At 41.2% G+C, this 27428-nt stretch overlaps 1 protein-coding gene across 2 annotated transcripts; it reads right to left on the bottom strand.

Annotated features, from left to right (window-relative positions):
• Positions 1 to 2614: 2614 nt before the first annotated feature.
• Positions 2615 to 27428, bottom strand: LOC147259313 (ethanolamine kinase 1). 2 transcript variants are annotated; one of them, XM_086209626.1, is made up of 9 exons: positions 27015 to 27428; positions 23824 to 24086; positions 21215 to 21367; positions 14705 to 14853; positions 14075 to 14158; positions 12954 to 13114; positions 9123 to 9196; positions 8158 to 8358; positions 2615 to 4180 (listed from the first exon to the last, which is right to left on the bottom strand). In XM_086209626.1, exons 1-8 carry the CDS (start codon positions 27153 to 27155, stop codon positions 8166 to 8168), a joined length of 1218 nt encoding a protein of 405 aa, XP_086065752.1. In that variant the 5' UTR covers positions 27156 to 27428; the 3' UTR covers positions 2615 to 4180; positions 8158 to 8165. The 2 variants fall into 2 exon arrangements, with proteins under 2 accessions (XP_086065752.1, XP_086065753.1); XM_086209627.1 differs by lacking the exon at positions 8158 to 8358.

Raw genomic sequence — 27428 nt, 5'->3', positions numbered from 1 at the left:
GGGGAACTGGAGGCTTGAGGCCTGAGGCTTGAGACGGAGGGGCTGGAGGCTTGAGGTGGGGGACTGGAGACACTGACTTCACAACACAACAGGAAACACAGACAGCGATCATGACAATATGTACATGCATACAGTACATACATATATTATCCAAACATACACACGAATATATACATACATACGTACACACACACTTATATATATATGCACATACAACACATACACACACTAACATATACATACATGTATACATACATACATACACACGTATATGTACACACACACATATATATACACATATACATATATACACACATATACATATATATATACACACACACGTATACGTACACACACATACATATACTGTACATATGTATATATATGTATATGTATATATGTGTGTGTGTATATATATGTATATATATGTGTGTGTATATATATATGTGTGTGTATATATATGTATATATGTGTGTGTGTGTATATATGTATAAAGTGCCAAGAAATGGGACATAAACTAGAACCGCTGATAAAAATCCCGAGATTTCATGACGCGCTTCAGAGTAAAACATGAACAATTTGGTGGGATGGTCCAACACAAGTTTTTCCTGACAGTATCTACTGGAAACTTAAGCTTGATTATGGGACTTAAGATTTTGTTTAGGTGACTCAAAGCTTTTGGTTAAGGTTTTGGAAATGCTGTGGTAATGGCAAATGCATCACAGGTTTAGGCAACTAAAGCATTTACGATTCTTTCCCTCTGTGTTACGGTTACGCTACACACCGCTCTGGAGCCATCTGTTGTTCGTCAGCGTAATCCAGGTGTTATTATAAATCCTTAAAATTACATTAGCTAATGCAAATTAGCTGCATATAAACACAAGAGACGGGGGGTGGGGTGGTGGTTTCTCTTCATCCTACTTAAAGTATTCCTGCATATTGGGGTCTCACCTGTGACTCTGTCAGCTGTTCCTCACAATAAATGATGTGCATCCATTGATTCAAGCTTGAAGTAGCGACATTAAACACGTTAGAGAGGACTGGAGCACCTTCGATCCTTGTGAGTCACCTTCAAACAGAACACAAACATATTCCTCCAGGTTCCCAAGCACATTTCCTCTCTATTCTACATTACTTTTCTGAATTCCTTTGAATTCCTTTTTTTTAAGGCACATTTTGTCATCAGAAAGTCTAATTATGCGGTGAATGAATGAATGTAGCAATTCAATTTTTAAAAAATTCCTGAAATTTGCCTTTTTTTTTTTTCCCCTCCGTCTTCCGATGGATATGTGTGTCCTGTCAGTTCCTGGCCTTTCTGTAGCTCCGCCCAGTGTGTGCAGCACCTTATTCCTGGAGGAGGTTCACCTGGTCAGGTGGTTAGCAGCAGGGATTTTAGACATTTATTGTAATATTGTCTTGATTTCTTTTCTTTTTTTTTGTATTTGTAGTTTTTGGTTCACTTTTGGAGGCGATATGGACAATTACATATATAATAATAACACAGCAAGGTGAGGACTGTTGTAGGCTACTGGCAGCTATGAGCTCTCTGAGAGCTCTCTAGTTTACAGATGTCTTCCCAGTTTGGTTTTGGCCATTTTGTTCACTCCATTGGACCACCCAAGGGTTTCGCTGCAGTTGTAAAACAATACATTTCAATATTTTCTAAAACAAAATGAAGAAAGAAAAAAAATCTGCTCTGTGTGTGTGTGTGTGTGTGACAAATAGACACCAGCTTCTTCTATTCATTTAAGCGGTGTGAAAAAATGCTGGGACTGCAGGGAAAACTGGATTTTTATCAATTATATCCACATATTGGCAAATTAAATACTTTTCCACATTTAGAGTTGATTCCACTTTTATAATCAAGTTTTGCTGTTCCTCTCCCGTTTCACACATTGTGGAAATCGTATGGCTTGACTAGATTAATAAAACAGCTCCTCAGATTTGTTGATTTATTGTTTTTGTTTCTTTTCATCTGCTGATTCGTCAAACTTGCTATGATACTGTTGTCGGATACAATTCATTTGTGTAACTTCCATTAGGAACTGAGCAAGCATTGCGATGTGATGTGTAATTGAAAAACATTTCTTTCTGATAAACAATTTTCTACCTGGAGTCGCTGATAATATCTTTTATTATACAAATTGCACTAAAAGCAGATAAAACAAAGTGTAGGTGTAAAAATATTTCACCCTGAGCGTCTGTGAGGTTACATACCGTCACCAAGGCGATTCAGGGACACATGGAGTTCAGCCTCTTGTTCATAAATCAAACCATCCAGCCATTTTATTCAAAAGGTAAATTACTTAATCCTTGGTAATTGCATTTCCTTCACAAATGGACCCTTGTATGTCTGCACAGCTAACACAGGAGTCATATGATGTTTACCCGATATTGGCAGCAGCTGTTAAATTATATAGATCATACCAAAGAGCGGCGTTTAAAAAAGAAAAAAAAGGAACCTAATGTATAAATTAAAAACTCATTTCAACCACACATACAAAACCGAAACAGGTCTAGCTTTACCGTTACAGCCGGGTCAAGAGCCTCCTGGTGGCCCCTCCTTTTCTCCACGAGTCTGACCATGAAAGAATACAAGCCCAACGCTCAGGTTTTTTAGTTTATTAAGTCATTATACATCAATTGTGTTAGAAATATAAAGAGTGTCCATTATCAAGTGGCACAGGGATGAGTCCTAACACCTGGAAATAAGTTAGCGTTGCTTAGCGTCTGGTTCCCCCCTCTTCAAATCAATGGATTTTTGGTTAAATATCTGAGTTAAAGCTTCAGCTAACACACACGCATCCTAACATTTTGTTGAAAGCAGAATAAACACCAGTAAATTCGTACAAAACCTTTTTTTTTTTCTTCTCAGTTTTTCAGCAATGGATCAAAGTTTCCTGTAAAGATCCCATTTGTTTCTGGTCGAAAGAATACATGAGACGCTAACATCCAGGTGCATTGTGCAGAGGTTTGAATCCAGAGAGGTTACTGGTTACCATGTGAGGCACTAGCAAGTTAACTACCTGCGATACGCTTCCAAGATGGCGCAACTAATCGTTCAGTTTAAATACTCAAATGTACAAATGTTTCAATAAAGTATTTTGCTGTAGATAGAGGTACATTTTATACATGATAACTTGAGAACACAACTGCAGCGACTAAAATGATTCGTACATACAAGTATTGCGACACAGGCAAAGTACAAACCACAGTTAAAATGATTAAGTGTTACGGTACTTTTATCATTATCATTATAACCATTTGTCTTGTGACAAAAACACAGTTTGTTGGTCACAGTCTCATTTTGACAAACAGAATTGTGATAAATATTTGATATTTTCCTGGTATTCATACCCACTGTGATTGGCAAATGTTCTTTAGCATTCATTGAGAGTTGTATTCTATGTTTCATACATTTATTGCCAGCATTGTCAAGTTGTCGTGATTTAGTCTTTTACAGACACATGGCAGCATTGACTTCCCATGTCTCTCTCTGTATGAACGCATGGAGGATAAACTTTAATCACGTTGTTAAAAAAAAAAGTTTCCCGCTGATGCCCACGCGCCGGCGTATGAGCTGAGCACTGCTGCATCACCGCTGAAGGCCCATGTCAGCCCCTCAACCAGGCTCAAACTTTACAGTACAAGACAGTGAGTTTTAGCAGGCAGAGGTCTACAGAAGGACAAAGACTTGGAACAATACACAACTCGGTGCAGTAAATGACTTGAAATACAAACTTGTTTTTCATCGGAACTGTGGCGCACACTGCTGCAAATAACTCTTGCATGGGTTTTATGATCAAGCTCCGCTTTGTGGCTTAATGCAACTTGGCTAAATGTGGGACCAATTAATGTTTCTGGCATGAACTTTATCTCCAGTTGCCAAATAGGCTTATCGGCATGCCGACTGTGGTAAAACAAATATTTTAAAAATCACAGCGATAGCAAAACATATTAACTCACACTACCGCCTGAAATAACAAACAATGGGGGGGGAGGGGGTTTATAGAAATATTCACTGCATTCATTTTCACAGTAGATTTGCATTGCTGTGTGAGATGCGACGAAAAACTCACGGAGCCGCAGACAATTTTTCTGTCTCCATGTTTAGCTCAGTGCCAATGAAAAATATTCCTCTTTCTTCTGAAAGTAGTAGCTGAGTCGTGCCATGGCGTATCTAGGAGGAGAGGACCGAGAAGGGCGAACTTCAGTAACAGGTTAAATGCTAAAAAAAAATTCAATAAACTTCATCAAATCTTTTGCCAAAACTGAACACATTTCTAAAGTGTGCTACGCATGCCTGGCAAACCCCTGTGAAAAGTTCATACACACATAAATGCAAAATATAAGAATATATTTATATGTATCTGACGTGTGCTGCAGATTCACCTCCAGGATATGTCAGGTATTTGTTCCTCAATTGTTTCCGAGTTCCAAGTTTTCACAAATCTAAAATACACTCATTGCTCATGAAGGGGGTCACGTATCTCACTCGGAGTTAGAAAATGAAACTCACAAAAAAAACAAAAAACAATTGAACTATTAAAGATGTAGGCTGGAGTTTGAGGTTGATAAACTGGACTATTATGTGTTTTCTTGCATTCTCTGCAGGTCATTCTGCAAGGACTGCTGGGAGCTCAGGTGGGCACTAGTATTCTGTTTGACAAACCTGCATAACAATATTGCATCTATTCAATCAAGCACGGAGTCTGAGAGCTCTGCTGAAGCTCCGGCGCATTTCAGAACTTAAACGCAAGAAAAGATGTTTTGTGTTTGTTCAAACCATATTATCGAACACTTCAATAAATCTGATGTCTGAGTACTCCGTTGCCCTTGGCCATTATATTATACCCTTTCAAATTAAGTGAAGTTTCAAAAGCAAAGAAAATGGAGGTACAGAGAAGAGTTTGTCACGCTTTCACCAAACTACCTCGTTGTCTCTGTCGTAATGCTCGTCGAGACAAAAGATAGTTCACAAAAATGCCTTTTAGTCACTTTCATTCCCTCACCTGTCTCTCCTGGTAAAACTGTTACTCTAATTATTGTGTCAGGCTTCCATGCCCCTCTTTTCACTTGTTGCTTTCATCATTTCTTTGTCGTAGGCAAGGATATATTATGTTTGCAGTAAACATCAGTAATGGCTTGGTATTTCTTTTCCTTATTCCTCATCAGTGTATTTGTTGTTTTGTCTCATTTTACACACACACACACGCACGCACACACACACACACACACACACACACACACACACACACACACACACACACACACACACACACACACATATATGTATGAGAGTTTGTATAGTTTATGTCCAACATGTTAAATTGCTAATTAAAGTTGTTGGTTTAATGGCTTTTGTTGGCAGACATTTTTCACTTCTCTCAGCAGATGGGCTCAACAGGTGTTTTTCTCTGTACGGATAAAGAAAAAAATTTGAAGAAAGTTTCATCAACGTTGGAGGCAAGATTTATCACCTTGAAACCAACTTGATAATACTCCTCATGAACAGAACAACCGGTGCTTAAATGTTTGGTTCAGAGTCTGAGAACCCAGGAACTCTGGATCTTCATTCAGCAGCTTTAAAAAGTCAAGCTTCCACAGCCTGTTCTCTCATGGTTTTTTTTTCTCAAATTCTTCTAAAAGAAGAGGAGAGAACAAGTGATGATCTCTTCAAATCGTTCTGCCTGCCATTCATGTGAGTGCTGCACCTTGTGTCTCCCAGTAGCGTTAATTTCTGATGGTGAGCACGGCAGCCTTCAGGTGTACGTGAACACACAGTTAAACTCAGGTAAATGGCAAAGCCTCACGCAGGTGAAGGTGTGCAAGTTCAAGGCAAAGCTTTGTAGACAGAGAGGTGAGCAGTGGATGGAGGCTGCTCTCTCGCCACACTTGCACGGCAACATCACTCTTAGGAAAGTGTAAAATGTGCCGTATCAGAGTCGAGAAAACACCTTACAGCTGTGCCAGCTGGATGACCTGGTGGATATTTTCAGCGACTGTAAGGAAACACTGTACTGGCTGAATCTGAGTAAAGTCTACCGAGTTAGTTAGAATGTTCCAGACGGTTGATCCACTGTATTTAGAGGACAGTGTTCCCCTCACTCCTTTTATTGCTAAGACAACTACACCATTGATATTGACACCCGGTAAAGCTCAGTTAAATAAAACTTAAATGTTAAAAAAACAACAACAACAACAACAGGATCCACTCTAATTAACTCCTCCAAAAACGACCAAAAAAATACTGAAGACAGAACACACTTCACACCAGTCATAGGTTAAGTTCTATCTGAGTGTGGCCATTTGAAAGAACAGCAACGTTCACAGACGATCCCACTCATCTTAACTTTTATTAAAGCTGACATCTGAAACTAGCATGCTTCACCTTTATCATGATCAGAGGAGAAACTGAGACGCTTTTCAATTTAGCAAAAAGTAGAGGAAAAATGAACTCCCTCCAGAAGCAGGTATTCCGTTTCACAATGTGCTTTTGTGCGCAATTTCCAAAATTTTGAAGTCAAGCTATTCCAAACAGTGGGCCTCCTCCTTATTCATTTCCTCATAGTAATGTCTTTGTCAAATAATGGCTCACTTTGCCAGCACGTCCACAAATCTAAACCGCTGACTCACAGACACTTTCAACACACGAATAAAATCATATAAGAAAAGTAAATATGGACTGCGGAGGGAAGGCGGGTTTGCATTCCCCTTGTGGCTCCCTATTGTCACATCTACATCTGGCTTCGGTTAAAGCACAAGGCCCAGGCGACGCCTGTCACTCGTTGGGAAGTCGGCAGAGATTTGGCTCAGGGGGATACCAGTGGGAGGAAACACACACACACACACACACACACACATACAAAAGTATGTGTTACTACATTCGTGAGGACCATCATTAAAACATTCCCCAGCCCCGTACCCTAACCATCACAGCTGAAAGCCAAACGTTAAACCAAACTACGGGGTTAACCATATTGGCCCCGCAAAGCACAGTCAACCCCACAAGTACAGTGAATAAATGTAGTTAAATGAACACACACACACACACACACACACACACACACACACACACACACACACACACACACACACACACACACACACACACACACACACAGCATTTCAATTACTTCAGAGGACACTGCACTTACTTGTATTCATTCCCTGGAAACTTAACCATAATCACTACTTGCCTTAACTTTACCCTTAACTTACCTCAACCTTGAAAAGACCTTAAGTTTGAGTCATTTGTTTTATGGGGACTTGCATTACGTCCCTAAAGGGGGGAGGTCAGTGCAAACACACTGAAGTCCCTACAACTCTAGGAATACCTGGTATGTATACACACACGGTTTCCTCAACATAACTGGTTTATCATAAAAGGGAAAAAAACAGTGCTGTGTGTCATAAAAATAACATAAACATGTTTGTTTTAGCTGAGGCAAAGGTCTGGTTGTAATCAGCAAACTACGGTTAAAGTAATGTGACTTACTGGATCAAAAGACTGTTTAATGTTAAGTGTTTCTCACTCTGAGAATTAAAACCCACCGTTTGGTGTCTTTAAGCCCTTTTTTGGTTTTTTTAAATGGGACATTAAAGCCGTTCTGCTCTCAGCCCTGTTTCTCGCCGTATCATTTGTTCTTTTGCAGTTAGGCTGATAATCAGAGTTCAAGTTCAAATCTGATCAAATGGAAAAACAACAAGACACCACAGCCTACATCATGCATGTTTTATGTTATGCAGAAAAAAATCCAGACCTATAGTAAGTTGTCTCTGTATTTTCAGCAGGCTGGCACAGTCCTGTCGACTAACATGATCCCGTTCACATTCCTAGTCACAACATTGACAACTTTTAAATTAAGGGATGGACCTGAGGATGAGAAAAACTGTTACTGCCAACAATTTCTCTTTCTTTTACCACATCATTAATGAAGAATCGTGAAAGTAGCGCCGCCAACGAGACCGAGCATGTGCTTGTGTGTGTGTGTGTGTGTGCGCGTACATGCATGTGAAAGTGTGTGTACTGGAGGACAGAGGTCAGCTGGGTAGCCATACCTTCAAACGGTAGACCTGGTTCCCCATCGTTACTGTTGCTCTCTGAGCTCATTTCAGTTTAACCCTCCACTTAAAGAGAGGTAACCTGACCCTCACCGTGCACTTCAGGGCGACCTCAGCTGGCGGCTTAGGAGCAGACGTCTAGCAGACGCATGTGGCCAAGCCAGGGATGAGAGACGTATATGTAAGGGAGGACTGACGGCACTGGAACAATAGTGCTTCTGTGCCTCAGCACCCTTCTGGATCAGATTTCCTCCGAGGTCCAGATCGAAATGAGGTGATGGCCCTGTCGCTGATCTAGCAAGCGGGCACAGAAAGCCACAAAGAGGGGAGGGTGCCGTATGTCAATAGTGATTAGAATCAAGATCAGAACTGTGGTGGTGGGGCACGCAGGCGGGGAGGGGGGAGACAATGTGGCTCCAGGACCTGTTTGAAAGATAACTGGGCCTTACTTAGATCATAACAGATTCAAAATAGATGCAAATTTCAACCTGAGTTTTTGGGAAGTCTTCATCGTTTTCATGACGTGTGGTTGAAGAGTTTAGATGTGACAATAGACGCAGAGGAAGAACGCTTGTCCTTAAGTCTCAAAGCAGGGAAAAATGAAACATTCCCAAAGCTGGCTCAAGTTCCAGCCCTTTATTGTGATTCATTTGTCAGTAAATCCTTCGTTTGTAGATCTTAATGAAGATCCTGTTGGTCAAAACTTTGTAATAAAATACTGAGAGCTGGATATCCTTTTCTATACGTGTATATTTAAGTAAGGTGTGATGATCTTGAGTAACAGAACAGTCCCGTTACAATGCACAGGGTTACATTTCACTCTTAAACACTGTTAAGGTAAAATTTGATGTAAATATCAACTGTTTCCTTCCAGTCCATTTTGTGCAATATTTTTCTTCATTTTTTTTGCATTAGTTGTCACAACCGTCACGCTGCAGATAAAAAGCGGAACGCTGTTTATGCAAAGTGACACTCGGACACAAAATTCCAGCTGTGGACACAAAGTGATCACATGGGGGGAAAAAAATGTATCATTGGAACTCATCGGATGCACAAACCTGTGGAAGTCAAAGTCAATCGAGGAGTATCGTGACTGGAGGATGGCCCAGAGACCCCAGAAGAAGTTTGATGCCTGGTGGAGGAGAGAGAGAGAGAGAAATTAAGAAGCGCACATCTTGTGTTTAAGGTTTGGAGAAGCAAAACTGCAGGTGTTTTTTTGGTTTTGTTTTTTTTTAAATTTGTGACTTTCCAGGCAGACGTGCATTTAACTGGTTCGTCTTGGCTCAGTAGACACCGCTCCAAAAAAAAATTGGTGGAAATTTACATGACAGATAAAGATAAAACAAAAAAAGAATTCAAATCCCAATACTGCATCACAGTCGTGTGCCTCCTCGTGCCTGCCTGTCACATTGACCTTTGACCTTTCAATACCAATATCTTTTCAGATCATCCTTGCATACCAGCAGGCATCTGTACCAAATTTGGACCCAAAAAAATCCGTCAAGTTGTTCCTGGTAACAAGATAGAACAGATATTACACCAATGTAAGGTGTTTGTCCTCAAGAGCCAGCGGACATTTGAAGAAATCCCCTCAAGGAGTTGCTGAGATGCGAATGGACAAGCAGAAACCACAATCAACCTCTCTCATATCACAAGCTTATGCACACAATACTGCTTTTAACTCAATAAATACAAGAAAGCCAGTGGAAGCGAGCAAGGGAGTTAAATTACACTGAAAACCAAAAATGCACTTGGAGCTCTGTGTAGGACGAAGGCCCGATACTCTGATACGCCTCCATTTTTTTTCATTGAAATCCTTGTAATATTTCCTGGGATGTCAATGAAAACGGCCTATTCTGCAATATAAAAGAATTTTTATTTTATTTTTTTAATATATCCTTGGCCTGTGCTTCCACCTTCAAACCAAGTTAAACTGCACCGGCAGTTTTTGTGTAATCCTGAGACGGCGAGACGGACAGCACTGATCACATGACCTCCTCGGTGGAGGTAATACAAATGAAAACTTGAGCTACTGCAAGCGGCGTCTGCGTATTCACTGTGTATTTATTACCTCCGCCAAGATCACTTCAGGTAGTTGCAACATGGACGGATGATCGCAAACATTCTTACCAGGAATATGTCTTGACATGAGGATTTGTTGTAGGTTATCGTGTTTGTGATATTTATCATTTATTTACAGAGAAAATATGATCTAAAATAATCCGGCCTATTTTGAAGCATTTTAGGATTTTTCTTTCCAGATATGATTCAATTGCTTTTTCTTAAAAATGATCTAGTTGTATATTTGCATACACCAGAAGGCTGGTGTGTTGGCCTTGGTGGAGATGTGTGTATTGTGTGTAAAGCTATCAACTCAACATGCGATGTCTTCTAAGGACTGGCAACAACACCAAGTGACACTGCAATTTCCATAAACCCTTTGAAGATCTGATTCAAGCTTCAGAATCACTCTTCTTCTCTTCCCAATGCGAGGAGGTCGCCGTGGGTTTTATCGTCAGCATCTTGCACACAAGCGCGTCAGCGGGGCAGACGTACACACGACTGTACAGCCGACAGCCTGTTGTGAATTTGTTTGCCGACCCTTTTTGTTGTATTTGCTCACTTGTAAATATTTCTGCAGCTGGATTTTACTGGGGAAATATCTTGAAATATGTGTTACTTCACTGAGGTCCAGTTGTCACATTCTATCTGCTGCCACAGCTGCTGCTGCACGCCAGTTGCACGCTGCTCAGCCAGAATGACAAACTTCCGTATTGAATGGTTCCCTCCTTAATGGCTTTGCTCACTTAGGCTCACAGACTTCTACGCCTCCATAAATTTCTGTTGTTCTCCACCCTTATCGTAAATCTCCTCGGTAGGACCACTAATAGCAACTCGTAATAAGATCCAGACAGGCCTCTGTTCTGTGGCCCAGTGATATAATCACATTTTTATTTGATAATCAAATAAAGGGTGGAATGAAATAGCTGAAGAGCGATGTGCGGTTTTCCCTTGGCTTTTGCCCCCTCCCTGGCAGATTCTCATCTCTAATCTCTGTCTTTATTTGGAGACAGATTGAACACATTTCCATTATGATTAATAACTTCTCTCCATTAAGGGAGCATTAGTTTAACACTAAGCAGAGACCAGCAGTGACAGAGAGCCATTGAAAAAAAACAGAGATGACAAATGTGCGGCGAGAGTGACATCACAGAGCGGTTTCAGGCAGAGCAGCACGGGGGATCCCTACAGGGGAGAGTCCTGAAGACCCGACCGTGTCTTGGATCCAGATTCTAAAGAGGCAGCGTCACGCCGCAGAGCTTTGGCCCCCAGCCTGCTTCCTTCTGTCCAAACTGGTTTCCTTGTTCTGACTATCAATCTCTATCCTTCACTCTTGAGACTTAAATATTTATGTAAAACATTTACATATCAATATAACAAAGGGTTTTGACAGCCCAAGTATCCGGCATCTACGGTAGCTGAGAATAACCATGCTGGGATTTCATTCTAACGCTGTAACCTGAAGCTCACACGGTATCTATTGCATTACCTTGAGATATAAAAAGCTTGTTTTCTCAAGATAACGGGTTCATTAACAAATCACCTCCAGGAACGAACTTTTTTGTTTCTTCGAGATAATGAGATAAAAATCGACCCAATCTCATGGGATTAAGTCAAGGCATTAACATTGTAATTACAATCACGTCCGTTCTTGGCTTCCGCAAACAAAAACAAAAAAATGGTTTAATAAGCGAGTGCTGACATGTCTTTCACTGGGCATGTTCTGGTGATATTCAGCAATTAAAATATATTTTGGATTCTGTTTTAATTGGACAATAATTTCCTGAATTAAATCATTAGTGTCCGTCAAATTGCCCCCCATCTGTCCATCCACAAAATTGGAGGGACTCTTTATTTATACAGTTAAAATAAGTAATTTGTCAGAAATTACAATAAACGGTCATTTTTGGTTCGTACAGAAGGTACAAAATAATTAGGGATATCAGAGAAGACGCACTTGGGAATATTTAGTGTAAGTGCCTTTGAATAATGTAGAGCAGAGTGCACGAGTTCTCAGCAAGGAGACATAATAGAATCCTTCGCTCCGACACAGCGCTCCTCCAAACAAGCCACGTTGGAATTTTGGCTTGTTAAGGTCCAGCAATCAATTTCTCCCGCTTCCTCTGAATCAAGACTCCTCCTCAGTTTGTTATAGAAAATCTGATTCCATCAACATGATGTTATTGCTTCTCTCACTTCATCCCAGACCATATTTATTTCCCCCTCTGCTCACCCCCGCCCCCTTGTTTTTTGGCCCGTGCAAAAGTTATTTTAAAAAGTAATATGCTTCATCATAATTTCTGGCCTATTTCAAGAGACCTACGTTCACATCGCCCCTAAACTGGTAACACAATTGGGTATATTGTGTCGGACTATGAAAGCACTTTTAGACAGATAGCCCAGTACCACTTGAGTCACCAAAGAATGAAAATTGTGGTCATAAGAAAAATCATTTTGGCTGCTGTCTCTCATTTCTCCCTGCAGCAGTTTCTAATCAACTCAGATGGAGCCCATCAAATTTTGAACAGTGGTAGGTCAGCTGTGGCTCAGTTTGGTTTTCTTTGGGGAGAGTTTTTTTTCCTTCTTCTTCTTTTCTGGGTGCTGGAAAAGTAAATTGTTAAAATATGATGTGAGGTGTTGCTGCCCTACTATTTAAGGGGTCTGCACACATATGGATATTGTTGAAATGAGCACACGAGAGGGAGCAGAATTTAAAGAGGAAATAACCGTAAAGACTTGTCACTTTGCAAAATCTTTCCAAAATGTTGTGGCAGCACATAATGGCATATTTCAACATTTCAACAAAGTCGGAGGGAGCAGACACTCACCAGTGAGAATTTGCAGACTTGGATGTAAAGCTGTGTCACCTCTGCCTGTGTCACAGTGACCTCTAGACCTGTGCTGTGTTTGTAGCTCTCCAGATAGGCTGTTAGCCAGTCCCTCTGCAGCTCCCGGCTGGGGTAGTTGCTGTAGTTAACATCATTCACACCTTGAATGACACACAAAACACACACACACGCACGTACACTTCAGTAAAACTGCAGAATTGGTCAATATCGCCTGTTTTCACAGTAATATGCTCGAGTTTTCACACTCTCATTTCTGACGCCTGGACTGATGCTGTTTGGAGCCAAACAAATGTGCAACATCCATGCACAACTTTTGATGCACACACTTTACAGTCTTGACGGGAGGGTATCCAGTATTATGATAAACAAGATTTGGAAAAGTTGTGTTCTAAAAATGCAAAATGTAGAAGTGGGCTACAAAAATATTCCTACTTGTTTCTATGCACAATCAAGATCATTAAGATGAGATTAAGACCAAGACGATGCAGTCTTCACTTTTATTGAGCCTAGCAGTATTCGGTCACCTATTTACACATTGATAGTGGGAGCTACCACGATGGGCTCCAAACACGGGCGGCGTCGCTGAAGAAAACTTGGTCGTTGAGGAATTGGGACCAGTGACCTTCTGATTCCTAGACTCTACCTAAAGGGCAATATCAGAAATGTGACGAGGGATTCATGTGTCTCAACACTGACTCAAAGCAAATTTTACACTTAAACATTTTTTCCTTCTTGACATGTAGGCTCGTTCCAGACGAAATTTCACATCATGATCAATTTTCAGATGGCTGGGCCAGATAAGTGCGATTCAGACACGACTTCGGTTACAAGCGTTTGGTGATGACTTGAAAACCGGTCGGACACGATTTACAAAGATCCAGAAGTGTTGAATTGATAATTGCTCCATAAAGGTTCGAATTAACCCCGTAAGGTGGTGCTGTGACCCAGCTGGCACAACAAAGGCTCTTTTATTCCCAAGCATAAGCGTAGTCTTGTCTGCATGAGGACAAGGACATAGTCACGTCCAGTATTCTACAAGCACGCTGCCCTCTACACTTCATGTTATATCATCTCATAAGGTGTGGAAATCACAGACGTACCTGCAAATTCATTGAAGTGATTTCCAATATCAAAGGCCTGGTAGTTGTAATCTGCATACTCATAGTCTATGAATTTTACCATTCCTGGTAGAGGAGAGAGAGAGAGAGAGAGAGAGAGAGAGAGAGAGAGAGAGAGAGAGAGAGAGAGAGAGAGAGAGAGAGAGAGAGAGAGAGAGAGAGAGAGAGAGAGAGAGAGACAGCAGCTGTTACCAGGGCGACAGACATGACGGACATATTGGGTGTACAGCAGATAGTAAAGAACCTTGTGGGACTCAAAAGAATGATTTTTTTTGACAACACTGGGGATCCTTGTGAATCATGTGAGGGAAAGAAAAATACAATAAAAGATTAAAAATGGTGCTGCAGGATGAAGGTTCACTTCTGTAAAAGGGAGATTAATGATTTACATAAATGTACACGAACATGTATTAATCACTCTAACTGTAGGCTCAGTTTCAGCACCGAGACTTTTCATCCTGGTTAACTTTTTCTCATCGATGGTAATGTGCAGCATGAATACTTAAAAATAATTCACAAGACAGCTTAGTTCAGTGTTTTATATACAGTATCATATTATATATTTGCTCCGTTTTCCATTTGCCATGTGAAGCCTGTGCAGCTTTACCTCACCCTCTTTGTGGTTGTAGATGATGTTTTTTGTCAGAAGGTCATTGTGACAAAGTACCGTGGGCGAGTGGATCTGCGAGAGGTGTCTCTTCAGTGATTCCATTTCAGTTGACAAAGTCTCAAAGCTGGGCAGCTCATGAAGAGGCACAGGACTGCAAGAGGTCGAGCACAAAAATTATTCCGTGTGTTTGTGCGTGTGTGTGAGTGCTGCAGCTCAAGCTTTCACTTCTACATCAGTGACAAATGTTTCAACGTGAACATTTTGGATGAAGGGACTTGACAGTTGAACGCCTTCATGAATCAGTGCAGCAGCTGATGGGTGGTTCTGGATCAATTACCCCCATCATCCTACCAGGCTTCTGATGACCAAATATCCGAGACACTGCACCAGTGTCCAGCTCTGGTATGTGCTGGCCACACTTTGCCATAAGGACCCAACTAAACAAATGCAATGAATTAAAACAGAAATTACATGTTTCCACGTTTAACAAAATATAGTTCTTTTGGTTAGCACACACAAATATTTAGGAATCAAGTTGTGAATTTGCCAAAGTCATACAGAGTACCATAAAACGTTGATGCTGTGTATCATCTGCCCTCATCCTGCAGCATCATGGGACTGGACAGGTAACAAAAAAGAAATGAAACAATAAAAACCTTTGAGAGGCACTAATAAACCCAGTACTTTTGCCTTTAAGAATTGATCCCCCTAAAGAAACTGAGTTGTCTGGGTTTAAGTGGGTTTGCATTACCAGTTGTGCCGTCGTGGCACGATTAGGCCATTTCATTGTACTACAATACAAGCTCCGAGGAAGCAGTGATTTATCAACTTAAGTATTTCTGCCTCCACAACACTAGGTGGCAGTATATCAACTCAATGGCGCTGCATGTAAATGTCTCTTTGTCTGTCCAGAAATACAGTCTTTTTGCTTTAGCAGCCGTCATGACGATTCCTTCCCTTACTTCCTTGCATCAAAGTGCTGCTGGACTTCCTGGTTAAATGGAACGTGCACAGAATACCGAGGCCGACTGAGTACAAAGGCCTGAGTGAATCATCCCCATTTTTGATAAGCTGGACTTGAAGAAGATCAACTTCAGCCTGACTAACATAATTACATGTTTTCAAAGTCCAGTTTTAGTCAGAGTACAACACACTGAATAGACTTTCTTTAACATGAGTGCTGAGTGTGGCATCCATTCTGCTGTCAGGGTTATTTGTTTCAAAGGCTCGTTCACCATGGAATGAAAAAAAACAAAAACAAGACAGCTTGAACTAAATTCAATGGAAAATGTAGAAAAGTTAGAAATTCTAGAATATCAGAGCAAAAATATATAGTGCATGAGTCTTTAAATATTTGCAGTATTCTAAATAAATCATGCCTACATTGCAGCTAACACAAAACAAAACTATATTCAAGCAGGAGAGTTTTTACACAATTTGCAAAAATAGTGAGAGAAGAAATGCAATCAACTGTATTATGCAGTTAATGTGTTTGTTGCTGTTGAAGCAGTTCAAAGAGCTGCACAGAGAGGTTACATGCCTTGTTTTCACTCGGTTGATTAAAGAAGCCACAAATGTCCTTGGACGCCGGAGCAAAACACCTGTAAGAAATGCTGCGCCAGCATCCATCTTCTAATTAATTTGCATGTTTCCTTTTCAGGCCATGTGAAGAGGGCAGTTTAAACAGCGTCATTTAAGCTCTACCTATTTATTCAAAAGGGAACAAACAGACGCTCCAGAATTATACACACTTGTAGCTGTAAATTTAGTGAGGCCTGTTAAGAACGCACAATAAAAACAGAGGAATGGAGGCTTGTTTATAGTGGTGAGACAGGCTCTGTGGCCGTATACAACTCCTACACATCCTCAACAACAGGCCAAGTCCTCTTTGTATATCATCCTGCTCTTGTCCATTCATCTCCTTCTGGCTGCGCATAAACACAGAGAGGGAGGATGGATGGATGAAGTGTACCTGCATGATCGTGCGTAAAATGTGTATTTTCAATTTCCTGTGTAACTTTGGCAAAAAAAAAAAAGGGGGGGGGTGGAAATCACCAAAGCAGCTGCTAAAAGTAAAGTTATGGCATTCATATTGTAATATTTGTTATAATTATATGTAAATTTTAATTGCATAAAAATAGGCTTCAAATATAATTTGTAGAAGATTAGATTCACACATCAGCCAATGGGATCTTTCTGCCATCTATAATCGACCTCTCTGACATGCATAATTTAGCTATCTCCTCTCTAATGTGGATTAAAACGCACGGTTGAATGGTGAATCACCCTGATTCCTTTTCAACTTATTCATTTCTTTAACTTAACAAACAGAATTTATCATAGAAGCCCACAATTACTCCCGAGTCAGAAGCTAAATGAAAGACTTCCATTGACTTTAAATGGAAACCTGTCGTCTTGCCATCAGATCTTTTCCTCTCTCTTTCTGTCCTTTTCATGAAAAACAGTGCGTCAAGTACATTCGCCTCCTGCTCCCTGTCAAGTCTCTGCAAGGTAATTAGTGGAATTTCCTCCTCTGGCGCTTCATTATCAATGTGCCTTATTTACATATGATTTCAAACACCAGCCGAGCACTACTGACTTTTTCTTTTTCTTTTTCCTTTTTGCAGTTTTATGCAATTTGTAGGAGTGCGTACGGGAGACGTAGCAGGGGGCCTTTGGGAGAAGAGGAGGTTGCACTCTTGCACTCTCCATTGCTTTTCTCTTCCATCTCTGACTTCTACTGTGCACTCTCTCTCTCTCTCTCTTTCTCTCTCTCCGCCAACCTTGCAGCTGCTGCAGCCTCCTTTGCTCCCTGTTTCTCCCCTCTTCTCTCTATGAGTCTCTCTTTTTGCACAGCGGGTGGCTTGAGAGCTGAAGACCTCCTCTGCAGGTGCAGCCTCTTCCTGCTCCCTCTCTCTCTCTCTGCCTTTCTTTTACCATTTCCTCTGAAGATCACATTCATACCGCCACTCATACATTCACAAGTACAAAAGTTTCTCTGATCCCTGTTTAAAACCTCTTTTTTTCCATTCTTGGTCGTCTCTGTCTGTGTGTGTGTGTGTGTGTGTGTGTGTGTGTGTGTGTCATGAATATGCAAGCGCACACACAATAGATATATACAGTGCTGCGCCTGCCATCAACACTTCAACAATCTTTATCATCATGACATCCTTATTGATTTCCCCTCATATTATTTACAGTTGTTCTTCATATCTCTCAGTACCGGAGCAGCAGCAGCAGCAGCGGCAGCAGCGTGTGGAGCTGCTCAGTCTCACTAATGTCTCACAGTATAGCACCATCTATTGGGCCTCTCCATGTGCTGCACCTTCATCTGCCTTAAAGCAGGCATTCTCAACCGTTTTGAGCAGCCGCCCCCCCCCCCCCCCCGAATAATTGAGTCAGTGTTCACGACCCCCACCAACGCACACACCAACACCGCCTGTAGTTTTCCGACTCTTACACACTCTGTAAATTCATGCAAGGACAAACACATCACTATTACAGGCAGCAGAATGTCCAATAAAGGAGCATTTCTTCTCTAAAACTGTTGATATTCCACATCACTTGCAAGAATCACTTTGTGTCACTTTTTTTTTTTTTTTTTTGCAAAGTGACACGCGAGACCAGAATTTGGTCTTCACTTCGATGAAATTAAGGAAGTTCTCTGTTAAAGCAACACTCAAAGTGGAGCCTTCAACTCTTGAGCAAGTGGTAGTCCATTTGCCATACACCTTGATGTTTGACTTCCATCAATAAAATGTTAAATTAAACTAATGAATTAATCAAAATAAGAATGTTAAAATTAACAAAAACTGTACAAATGCAAATATTGTATCAAATGCTGGGTAGTTAAACGCCATCATTTTTAGGTCCAGTGGATGAACCAGCAGAACTCAAACTAGTACTCTGGCAATTCTGGTCAATGCCAGATTGGCGGACATCAACAGCAGCGATGAGGACAAATGAATTTACCTGGTGGCCACTGGTGATGACCTCACCCATTTAGTCATCGCAACCGGCAAAACTCCCCCTCCCCCCGTCCCTTCAGCATCAGAAGGCACATCATCAGAATGACATCAAGCCAGAACATCCAGTCAAAGCGAAGTAAATGAGCGCTGCCAGGGTCCCTCAAACCAAGGGTGCTCATCATCATTCAAACCAAAATGGAATTATGACCACAGACGGCACTCAAGGTAGGTTTGAAACGTAAAAGTCCTTTACTTCAACGGGCTGGAGTCATTAAAAACACAGCAACGCATGCCGGCATGTGTCGTCCTCAACACAGACACCAGCTGAGTAACTCAACAACTCTAATATTCTGTATTTTACTTTACAAGCCTACCTTGGGTGCCATATTTGGTCGTAATTCCATTGTTAATGTCTTTTTATAAAGAAAACACAGTGGCCCCATCGAAAAATTGCTATAGAAAAAGAATTATCAATTAAATAAATAAATATAAATGTTTGAAGTTAATGCATTTATGTTACCAGACGACATCAGGGATGCTGTCACAATTCAAAACCTGCAGCTACAGAAATCAGAGTGTCAAAATTCTGAACCTGCGAACCAGAAAGGAAAAAAGAACTGTGCTCAGTTTCTGCTGAGTCAGAAAACCGCAACAAAACTGCAGCCGACTGAGTTTAGCATGAAAACAGAAAACATTCGCCTGTGAACTTTTTTTGAGACAAACTTTAGTCTTTTCATGAAGCTACAACTACCTTCCTGACATTAAGCCTCCTCTTTCAGTGATGACCAACTCTACGGCTAACTGCTGCGACCACTTGCCAAAACTCAAAGGAGGAAACACCAGTTGTTCAAAGAAGAGACTTAGGACCTTCCAGCTTCAGCTTGCTTGGACTTCCGACCCCTTCACTGCAAACATAAACAGGGTTGACCGTTTGACCGATAAGGGAGCGCTCTGCAGGAAGACTGTGTCCAAGCGTCTGTTTCTTGTAGTGTCTGGAAGGCCCCTCTCACCCCGTGACCCCTGTCAGAGATAATACAATGTCACCGCTGCCAAGGCCACTCCCCCACCTCGTCCCTCTGACCAACAACAGCTCACACTCATGGTGGGTTTGGTGAGTGTGCAAGTGGAGTGCAAGCTGTTCAGTTATTGTGTGCGAAGAGGAGCAAGCAGGTTTGATGAGAAATGTATGTAGCATGTGAGAAAACGATTAGGCACCAGTGGAAGCGCTGCTCCCTGAAAGATAAAGAAGTAAAAAATGCTGCTGTTTTCTATCAAAGGGCTGACTGGAAACATGCACCTCTGTATTACAGCCTCCCATCACCGGCTCAGTAGGAATCTGATGCAAACTGATTTAATTTTCTGAGGAGGAGACAATTGCCAATGCACTTCTCTCACGCTGGCGTGACCGTGAGCTCACTTTTCACAGGCAGGTCTGAGCCTCTGACTTTCACCCACGTGCAGCGCTGATTGGTCCAAGCGCCAATGAAATGACCCTTTTACTGACTAAACATGCTTCTCTGGTGACAGCAGATGTCTTGATGTCACCTTGACATCAGCAGACCGCCAGCAGCAACAACAGCACTTTGGCTCATGTCCTCTACAGAACAAGTAAAAAGTTGTTGTTTTTTTTTTTAAATACGAGTGGTTTTTGTAATGAAAAAAAAAAAAACACGACTCATCCGTGCACATTGTTGAGAAGCGTGAGACGCATTATCAGTCCGAGCTAAACAAACCAACTGATGGCTCTTGTGCTACCTATCACAAGGCACCTGACTTACATTAGTCAGGGAAGGGAAAGTCAAGTTAGTCCTCCAAAAGTGCAAATGTGAAGGTGATCAGGAAAAAAAAGAAGAAAAAAAGCCAACATTTAATATTTCACAAATCTCCTCTGCTGCACAAAGTTGGGATTTGGATGCTGTTCAGTTCACAAGTTCATGTGGTTTACAAACTGAGCACCGGGATCTATAATGTGAACACAAGCATTTGCAAACTGTGTGCATTGATTAGTAAACAGTGGCCAAGTCCAAACAGGTCCATATTTAAACCAGGGAGGACTGCTTTCTACAAACAAGGACAGCTACCACATCAAGCACTGTAAATCCAATTTCCATCAATTTAAGAGCAGATTTAATACCTCATTCTGTTGTTTTACTGTTTCATTTACAGATCAGAAGCTGTGGAAGATTCCACTCGTGTGTGCATACGCTGAAAATCCACATGCAGTCAGTTCATAGAGGTTAACACATCTCTTTTAGTTCCAAGCGAATGCTTCTTCTTTTTTCTTTTTTTTTAACCGAAATAAGACACCGAACACATTCAAGTCACATTTACCTAAAGTTACCTAAAAGTTGAACAAACACTTGCAGGTAGATTGCAGGTGAAACGTGAGCTGACCAGAGGAGGTCATAAAGAGGCGACCGCGAGGGGCCGCACTGGTGGGTCTGGCTGAATATTAATGAATGTGGAATAATCCGACAGCTGTTTATGACTTTACTGTGCGAAATGTTAAAATGAACACATCACAACGACACACTCGGACAGTACCTTCTCGTGCACCACTGCTCAGCCGGGCTCTTGTTGGGACAGGTCTGCACTAGTGTGAGAAAGTGGGACATTTTAGTCCAGAGGAGAGGTTCAACAGGCAGGCCGCATTTTGGCCGGATGGAGTGGATTCTCCCCATCTCTGCTGCGATCAATCTGAGGAGAGAAAACATTTTTTAGATGAGCCTGGCCGGCGCTGTTATTGCACAAACAACCATTATCAGAGAAGAGACACAACTCCCTTTCCATTTAGCACTGTTATCTTGCTCTCCTTAAAAAAAAAGGGGGGGGGGGGACGGGCCTTGTTGCATTTGTAACCTTTTGACCACTTGAGTGCTTGTTCGTGTAGCATCTCAGTTGTGACATAAATTTTTCTAGGTATTCCCACAAAAGGGTATCAGGGGGAGCCGGGTGATTGATGCCTATCGCTGCCCTGCGTCTTCGGCCTTGGCTGGCTGTGCTACATACTAGCGCCTCGTGATAGAATAATGATGACGGACTGTTATCATGAGAAGGAGGGATGGTGGAGGGGCATGATAAAACAACAGCGCTGGACATGAAACATGACTCCATTTATATTATTTAAGAAAAAAAAAAAAAAAAAAGCCTGCATCAGCACAACTGAGATGCTCGTCTAGACGACTGCATTCTACAGACTGTGACAAATTAAAGGAAAAAAAGGGATAAACCACAGTAGGAATGGACTGCAGGAAACAAAGGCGCTATCGTATAGAACAGAGGGGTCATGTCATGCATTTATTTAGAATTCCAGAAGCCACATCGGTCCTATGTGAGAGTTTGGAGCAATGTGTTTGACCATCCTCATTAAATATCATGATGAAAAGTGGTGCAGATCCATGTAGAAGAGCTGCGTAGAGGCGCCGAGGCAACGCCAAATACCTTACTGAGACACTTTAGACTGATTTTTCTTTTAATTTCTCACCTGTCGACTTCCAAATGTTTTCCCAGAAAACATTTATGAAGTGTGTGTGTGTGTGTGTGTGTGTGTGTGTGTGTGTGTGTGTGTTGTGCAGGAAGATTCAAAGGCTTCTATGCTGACAGGGGCCCTCAAAATAACATAATATTAAATGATTGATGGGGTGTAATATTATGTTTTTCGAATCTCTCTCCGCACTTCTGGGCCTCAGTATTTGTACATCCAGTGGAACCCTTGAGAATGAACAGAGGGTGGAACGTTGGTGTGGTGCAGGGGGTCTTTTTACTCGCTGCACCGGCTACGTCCGCGCCGCATGCAGCGGCGTGCCGCGTTCTGAGGGCTCAGACGGTTCCCCTGCTGTTCGCGCTGTCACTGCTTGTCATGCGTTGTCAACGTCTCTGAGTCTTGTTGTAACAGAATCATAGACACACATGGAGCTCGTTGGTCAGTTTATACGTGCAATGGAAAAAAACAAACATTTTTTTCTACCTTGCAATTTTTTTCCCCATTCATTTTCTTCTTTGAAGTTGGTGTCTTTATTTATAAAACCTGAAGTACAGTTTAAAGCTCAGGTTTCATTTTCGTTGTTTTGTTTTTGTTTTTTTGGTCATTTGGTCACTGTGTTGGTGTAATACGTTGCAAAAGTAACGCGTTACTCCTTTTACGCGAGGCTGGTGTAATGTAACGCGATTTTAAAGAAAATGTTTTGGTAGCAAGTCGCTCCTCGAAATAGAGAGAACAGAACTCAAGTTATTCGTTATTCGGATAGCTTCATTTAGCAGTAAAACAACAGATTTACTTACAGTAAAAACCTCCCGGAGATGAAGTTTCCCTCTCGGTATCTTTATAGTCCTGCATCGTAACTTTAACAAGTTTTTGGTGAAATAATTCATCATAATTTAACTTTTTTTTACCCCGTGCTTGAATTCATTTCTACTAACAACAGCCCGTTCACCACTTCGCTCAGTGCCGACGGCGCCATGCTGTATCACGTGACGCTGTCATCCAATCAGAGCTGTCACAGGAAGCAGGTGAAAGGTGGTATGGATTACAGCGTTTGGGTACTAATTTGTAAATTTTCACTAGCAGAAATATTATTTTGATCCCTTAAATGTAACCACAACATGTATAGATACGTGTCAATTCAACATATGTATACACTTTGTAAAAAAAAAGGAATAGAATAAGATATTGCTTTGATTCCCCATTAAAAATAAGACGGTACTGGTGCATAGTGTAATGTTGTGCAAAATTTGTTTCATTTTGTTGACATATTAGACTCATTTTTGTTTATTTCACGAATCTGAAAATACTTTCATGTTATTTATTTTAAGTCATAAAAAAAAAATCCACCATCATCATGTTTTTAGGAATAAAATTTCTAACAATTTCACACTCTGAAAGTGAAACCAAAGTAGTGTTTTCAGCAACATATCACTCTACACACACAGCAATGTTATAAAGTAACTCATTATATCCACTTTATCACAATTTGGAAGTAACTTGCCTGACATTGTTTGGCCATGACAGGAAGACTACAGCCTGAGCTAGACTGGAAAACAACAAATTTCTGGGTTTCTTGTCATTCTGGCCAGTTTACAGCTGCTGTGTAACTGTGGGAATGTGACCCACGACATAAAACAAACCCAAATACAAAAGTTGTTGTCATAGAGACCTGTAAATGGAGGGCTGCCGGAGGAGCTCATCATCCAGAACTGTTCCTCTCACAAACTCGTAGCAGATGCCGTTCTGGAAGCTGCAGTAGATCTCGGGGCCGCAGCCGTGGTCATGAAAGATCTGGAACATCTCTACTTCCCGATTCCTGTTCACGTAAAGCTCCGTCATCCTTCCGTACAATCGCACCAGAACACAACCAGACTCCTGTAGAGAGCCCACGTAACAGCCAATCAGCTGGTTGGTGATGCCTTCTGTGAATGTCTGGAACGGAAAAAAAAAAAGATGACGTCAGTGAGAATAGAAGGAACTTTTAATTTACAGGAAACCAGACATTCTAAATCAAAGGCAGCATACTTGCACTTAATTTGGTCACTTCCCTCTTACCTCACTTGTACTTACAAGACACGGTTTACACTCTGATCTTTAGAGGACAAATAAAGGCAGATGATGCGCCATATGTTTGGTTTCAGGCCTCTGGACAACAAATTTGACCACATAAATTTGCAGCCACTAATTTACCATCATTATGGGTCATTTATTAAAAAAAAAAAAAAGACTGATATCATTTTTTTAATCAGCTAAATTTTCCTTTTTTTTAATTTAAAGAGTTAGCCATTCAGCTTAATTTATCAAGAGAAATATCTTCAGACTTAATGAGATTTAAACCAATGGAGTAAAGAGTGATCCACTCAACAAGAGAGCATTAATGCAGAAAACACACGTGTTGTTTCATTTGAATTGTAAATATGACTCCTGCTATTGAGCGTTAGAGGCCAAAACACGGTGAATCACGCCACCTTTGCTTTTGAACACACATTCTAATGATTCTGAGTCACCGCATGTAAAGGATGGAAAAATGAAGACGGATGAGGGATGATACTGAAGCTCATTCTAACATTATCTCACATATTATTTGGCAACAAAACAACAACAACAAAAAACAGGACATGCATTAACAGTACGAGGAACAGCTGTAGGCTCACATCTGCACAGCCACACTTGTTGACATGACAGATCCAGCACACTGCGAGTAACGTGTGCCGTGTGCGTCCACAACAATACCACAGTGACCACTGTTTTCCTGCAAAAGCCTCACTGGACAGTTGCTGCCACTCAGCGGTTTCTCAAAGTCTCTCATTCGCACAGCACGGTTTCATCCAGATGGACCAACATGACCACCTTGACACACACACGCACACACACATATCCATCCATTTTCTACCACTTATCCTGTTAAGGGTTGCAGGGGGGTGGAGCCTATCCCAGCAGCTTTCGGGCAAAAGGCGGGGTTCACCCTGGACGGGTCACCAGTCCGTCACAGGCCTTTTTTTTTTTTTTTAGCTTAGTTAAGTAACTCAAGATCTTAAGATAAATAAATTAACCACAAGAAAAGTACAGTACGAAAGAAGAAATCTCCCTACTTTTGTTTCTATTTGTGAATTTAATTTCCCATTTTACTCATTGTAGTTGAACTCATTTGACAAGTGTATGTAAAACTTCCTCAGTGCATGACCGCGTGAAAAGGGGAGTTAAAAACCTCTCACACGTATTTTAATAACATTCCAGCAAAGGTGTGACTCTCAGGATCTGTCCTTCACCTGTGCATTCTCTACATTCCAACAATGCATCATTAAAGGAGAAGCCGGGATCTCGGAGCTGAGGGGAAACATCTACTCCTTTGTGTACATTTCTGGACCCGGTGTAGATTGAAAGGTCACCCAACCACTACACTGTCACCTAACAAACATAAACCCTATTTCTCTGAGAGATTGGACCTTGTGTTTGCACATCGGACCAGAAAGGGATTTTCCTGTTCAGAAGCGAAGCTCAGCCAACGCTTCATGTATGTTCCCAGAGTTAATGAAAAAATACACTTAAGTCTACTTTTGTTTTCCTTGGCCTCCTCTTGTGTGTACTTCTGTAGATATGTTAGGTGTCACTTCACCCTTAAATGTCACATTGTGTTGTCATGTGTCTGCTACAAAATCCGCTGCCCCACGGTGGGCTTTTATTTTGAAAAATGAACGTATAGGGGAACATTAAATAAATCTTTCAAATATTGTCACATTTTATGTTTTTATAGCTCAGTTGAAACTCAAAATTACAAACGTTCCATAAATGCGGTCTGCCTCGCCGCCGCTCATCAACCCCCGCAGCTGTTTTCACTCATCTCAGCTGATTAGAGCTCTTTTTAAGTTGAAGCTCAGCAGAACTGTGCTTGCATCTTATTCAGAGCTTCATTCTTCTCTTACTAAAGTGGATGTAAAACCTTTCTTGGCTTAGCCTTCGTGAAAATTGGTTCTTGTGTTGTGCTTTTGGCAAAATGTACATGTGTGTCTAACGATAAGTTGAAAGTTTATTCTAAATGCACACAGATCTTGGTCCAAAGTAAACTTGTTTCCTAGTTGTTGTTTTGTTGTTGTTGTTGTTGTTTTGCTGCCCTACTGTGCTACACTACAGTCTGATTAACGCTCCAAAAGCAAAGTACCCAAAGTTCAACCACATTTGAATTTAAACATCTTCCACCATCCTTGCTGCTGTCGAGCAGGCAGCAAACTTGTGAATGTGAAGCTAAAGCTGTGACGTCCAATTAGCTGGTGCGCCGTTCAGTAAACGTTGAAGTCCTTTTTGTAGTCCAATTCTGAAAAGCAAACACATTCTAGAGACGGGTCATTATAAGGTCAATATCCAACTCCAGATCTGAATACATCAATCATATCTGGATATATTGTATTTCCCGAACAGTTACACATGTTCAATAAATACACCATTTTCATGAAGCTCTATGCAACATTTTTCATATCCATATATACATTTAAATTCAGTGTCTTGATAAAATATTTCAAATACGCTCTTTCTTGCAGTGACAATAATAATAAACCTGCATCCGCTCATGTCTCCCCCTCCACCAAGTTAAAATTGGCCTGGTAGATGTGCTGCCTGTATCTAATGTGACTTTACCGTCTCCATTAATGGAGGCTGCCTCAGCGATGATGAACATGTATTTGCATAACCCAGAGCAGAGCAGCTAAGTGTTTCCTGTTTGTAGGTCATGGGAATAAAAGTAAATACGATAAACAATTGTGATCTAAAATGCATGCAGATAATTGTGATTTTAACCACACGTGTAGGCTGTTCTTAAATTCTGCTTTTGGATGACGCCACACTGGAACACATCGTCTCACTTGCCTTCATCTGAATCTCCTCTGCCTTCCAGTGAGGACGTAGGGTGCTGAGGAGGTCCAGGATCCCTCTGTGAGGGTCGCGCTCATCAATGTGGACGTTGACATGGAGGAGCTGGTCCCCAGCGCACGAGGAACCACTGCTCATCTTTAACAAAGCAGATCTAATGTCTCTGAGACCTCATAGTTAAATAAATAAATAAATAAATAAAAAGATAAAAAAATCAGAAAGTATTTTCCAAGTTGAGCTCTACCAAAACATGGATCGCTCAGGTTCTGGGCCCTCCAGTGTAGGTTCAATGCAAAAATGAATAAACAGTGAACCGTCTGGATGATGATATAATTTAGAGTTCTTTGCAGAGTTTACGTTTCAGCGCTGTCACACCGGATCAGGAGCCATCGGTCGTCCTTACAAGTTCAC

The sequence above is a fragment of the Aulostomus chinensis genome, chromosome 7, assembly GCF_037954235.1.
Source record: "Aulostomus chinensis isolate RoL2024-O1b breed Wild chromosome 7, RoL_Achi_v1.0, whole genome shotgun sequence".
Taxonomy (NCBI): domain Eukaryota; kingdom Metazoa; phylum Chordata; class Actinopteri; order Syngnathiformes; family Aulostomidae; genus Aulostomus; species Aulostomus chinensis.
The sequence above is the reverse complement of the archived record's forward strand: the minus strand, read 5'-3'. Positions and strand labels throughout refer to the sequence as shown.

What these genes read in the sequence shown, in the direction of transcription:
- LOC147259313 (XM_086209626.1), bottom strand. Translation starts at nt 27,155, where the DNA reads ATGAGCAGTGGTTCCTCGTGCGCTGGGGACCAGCTCCTCCATGTCAAC. An exon ending in GAGCAGTGGTGCACGAGAAG is followed by an intron (nt 14,854 to 21,214) that starts GTACTGTCCGAG and finishes GACCTCTTGCAG; the next exon opens with TCCTGTGCCTCTTCATGAGC. An exon ending in ATTGACTTTGACTTCCACAG is followed by an intron (nt 8,359 to 9,122) that starts GTTTGTGCATCC and finishes CCCGCTTGCTAG; the next exon opens with ATCAGCGACAGGGCCATCAC.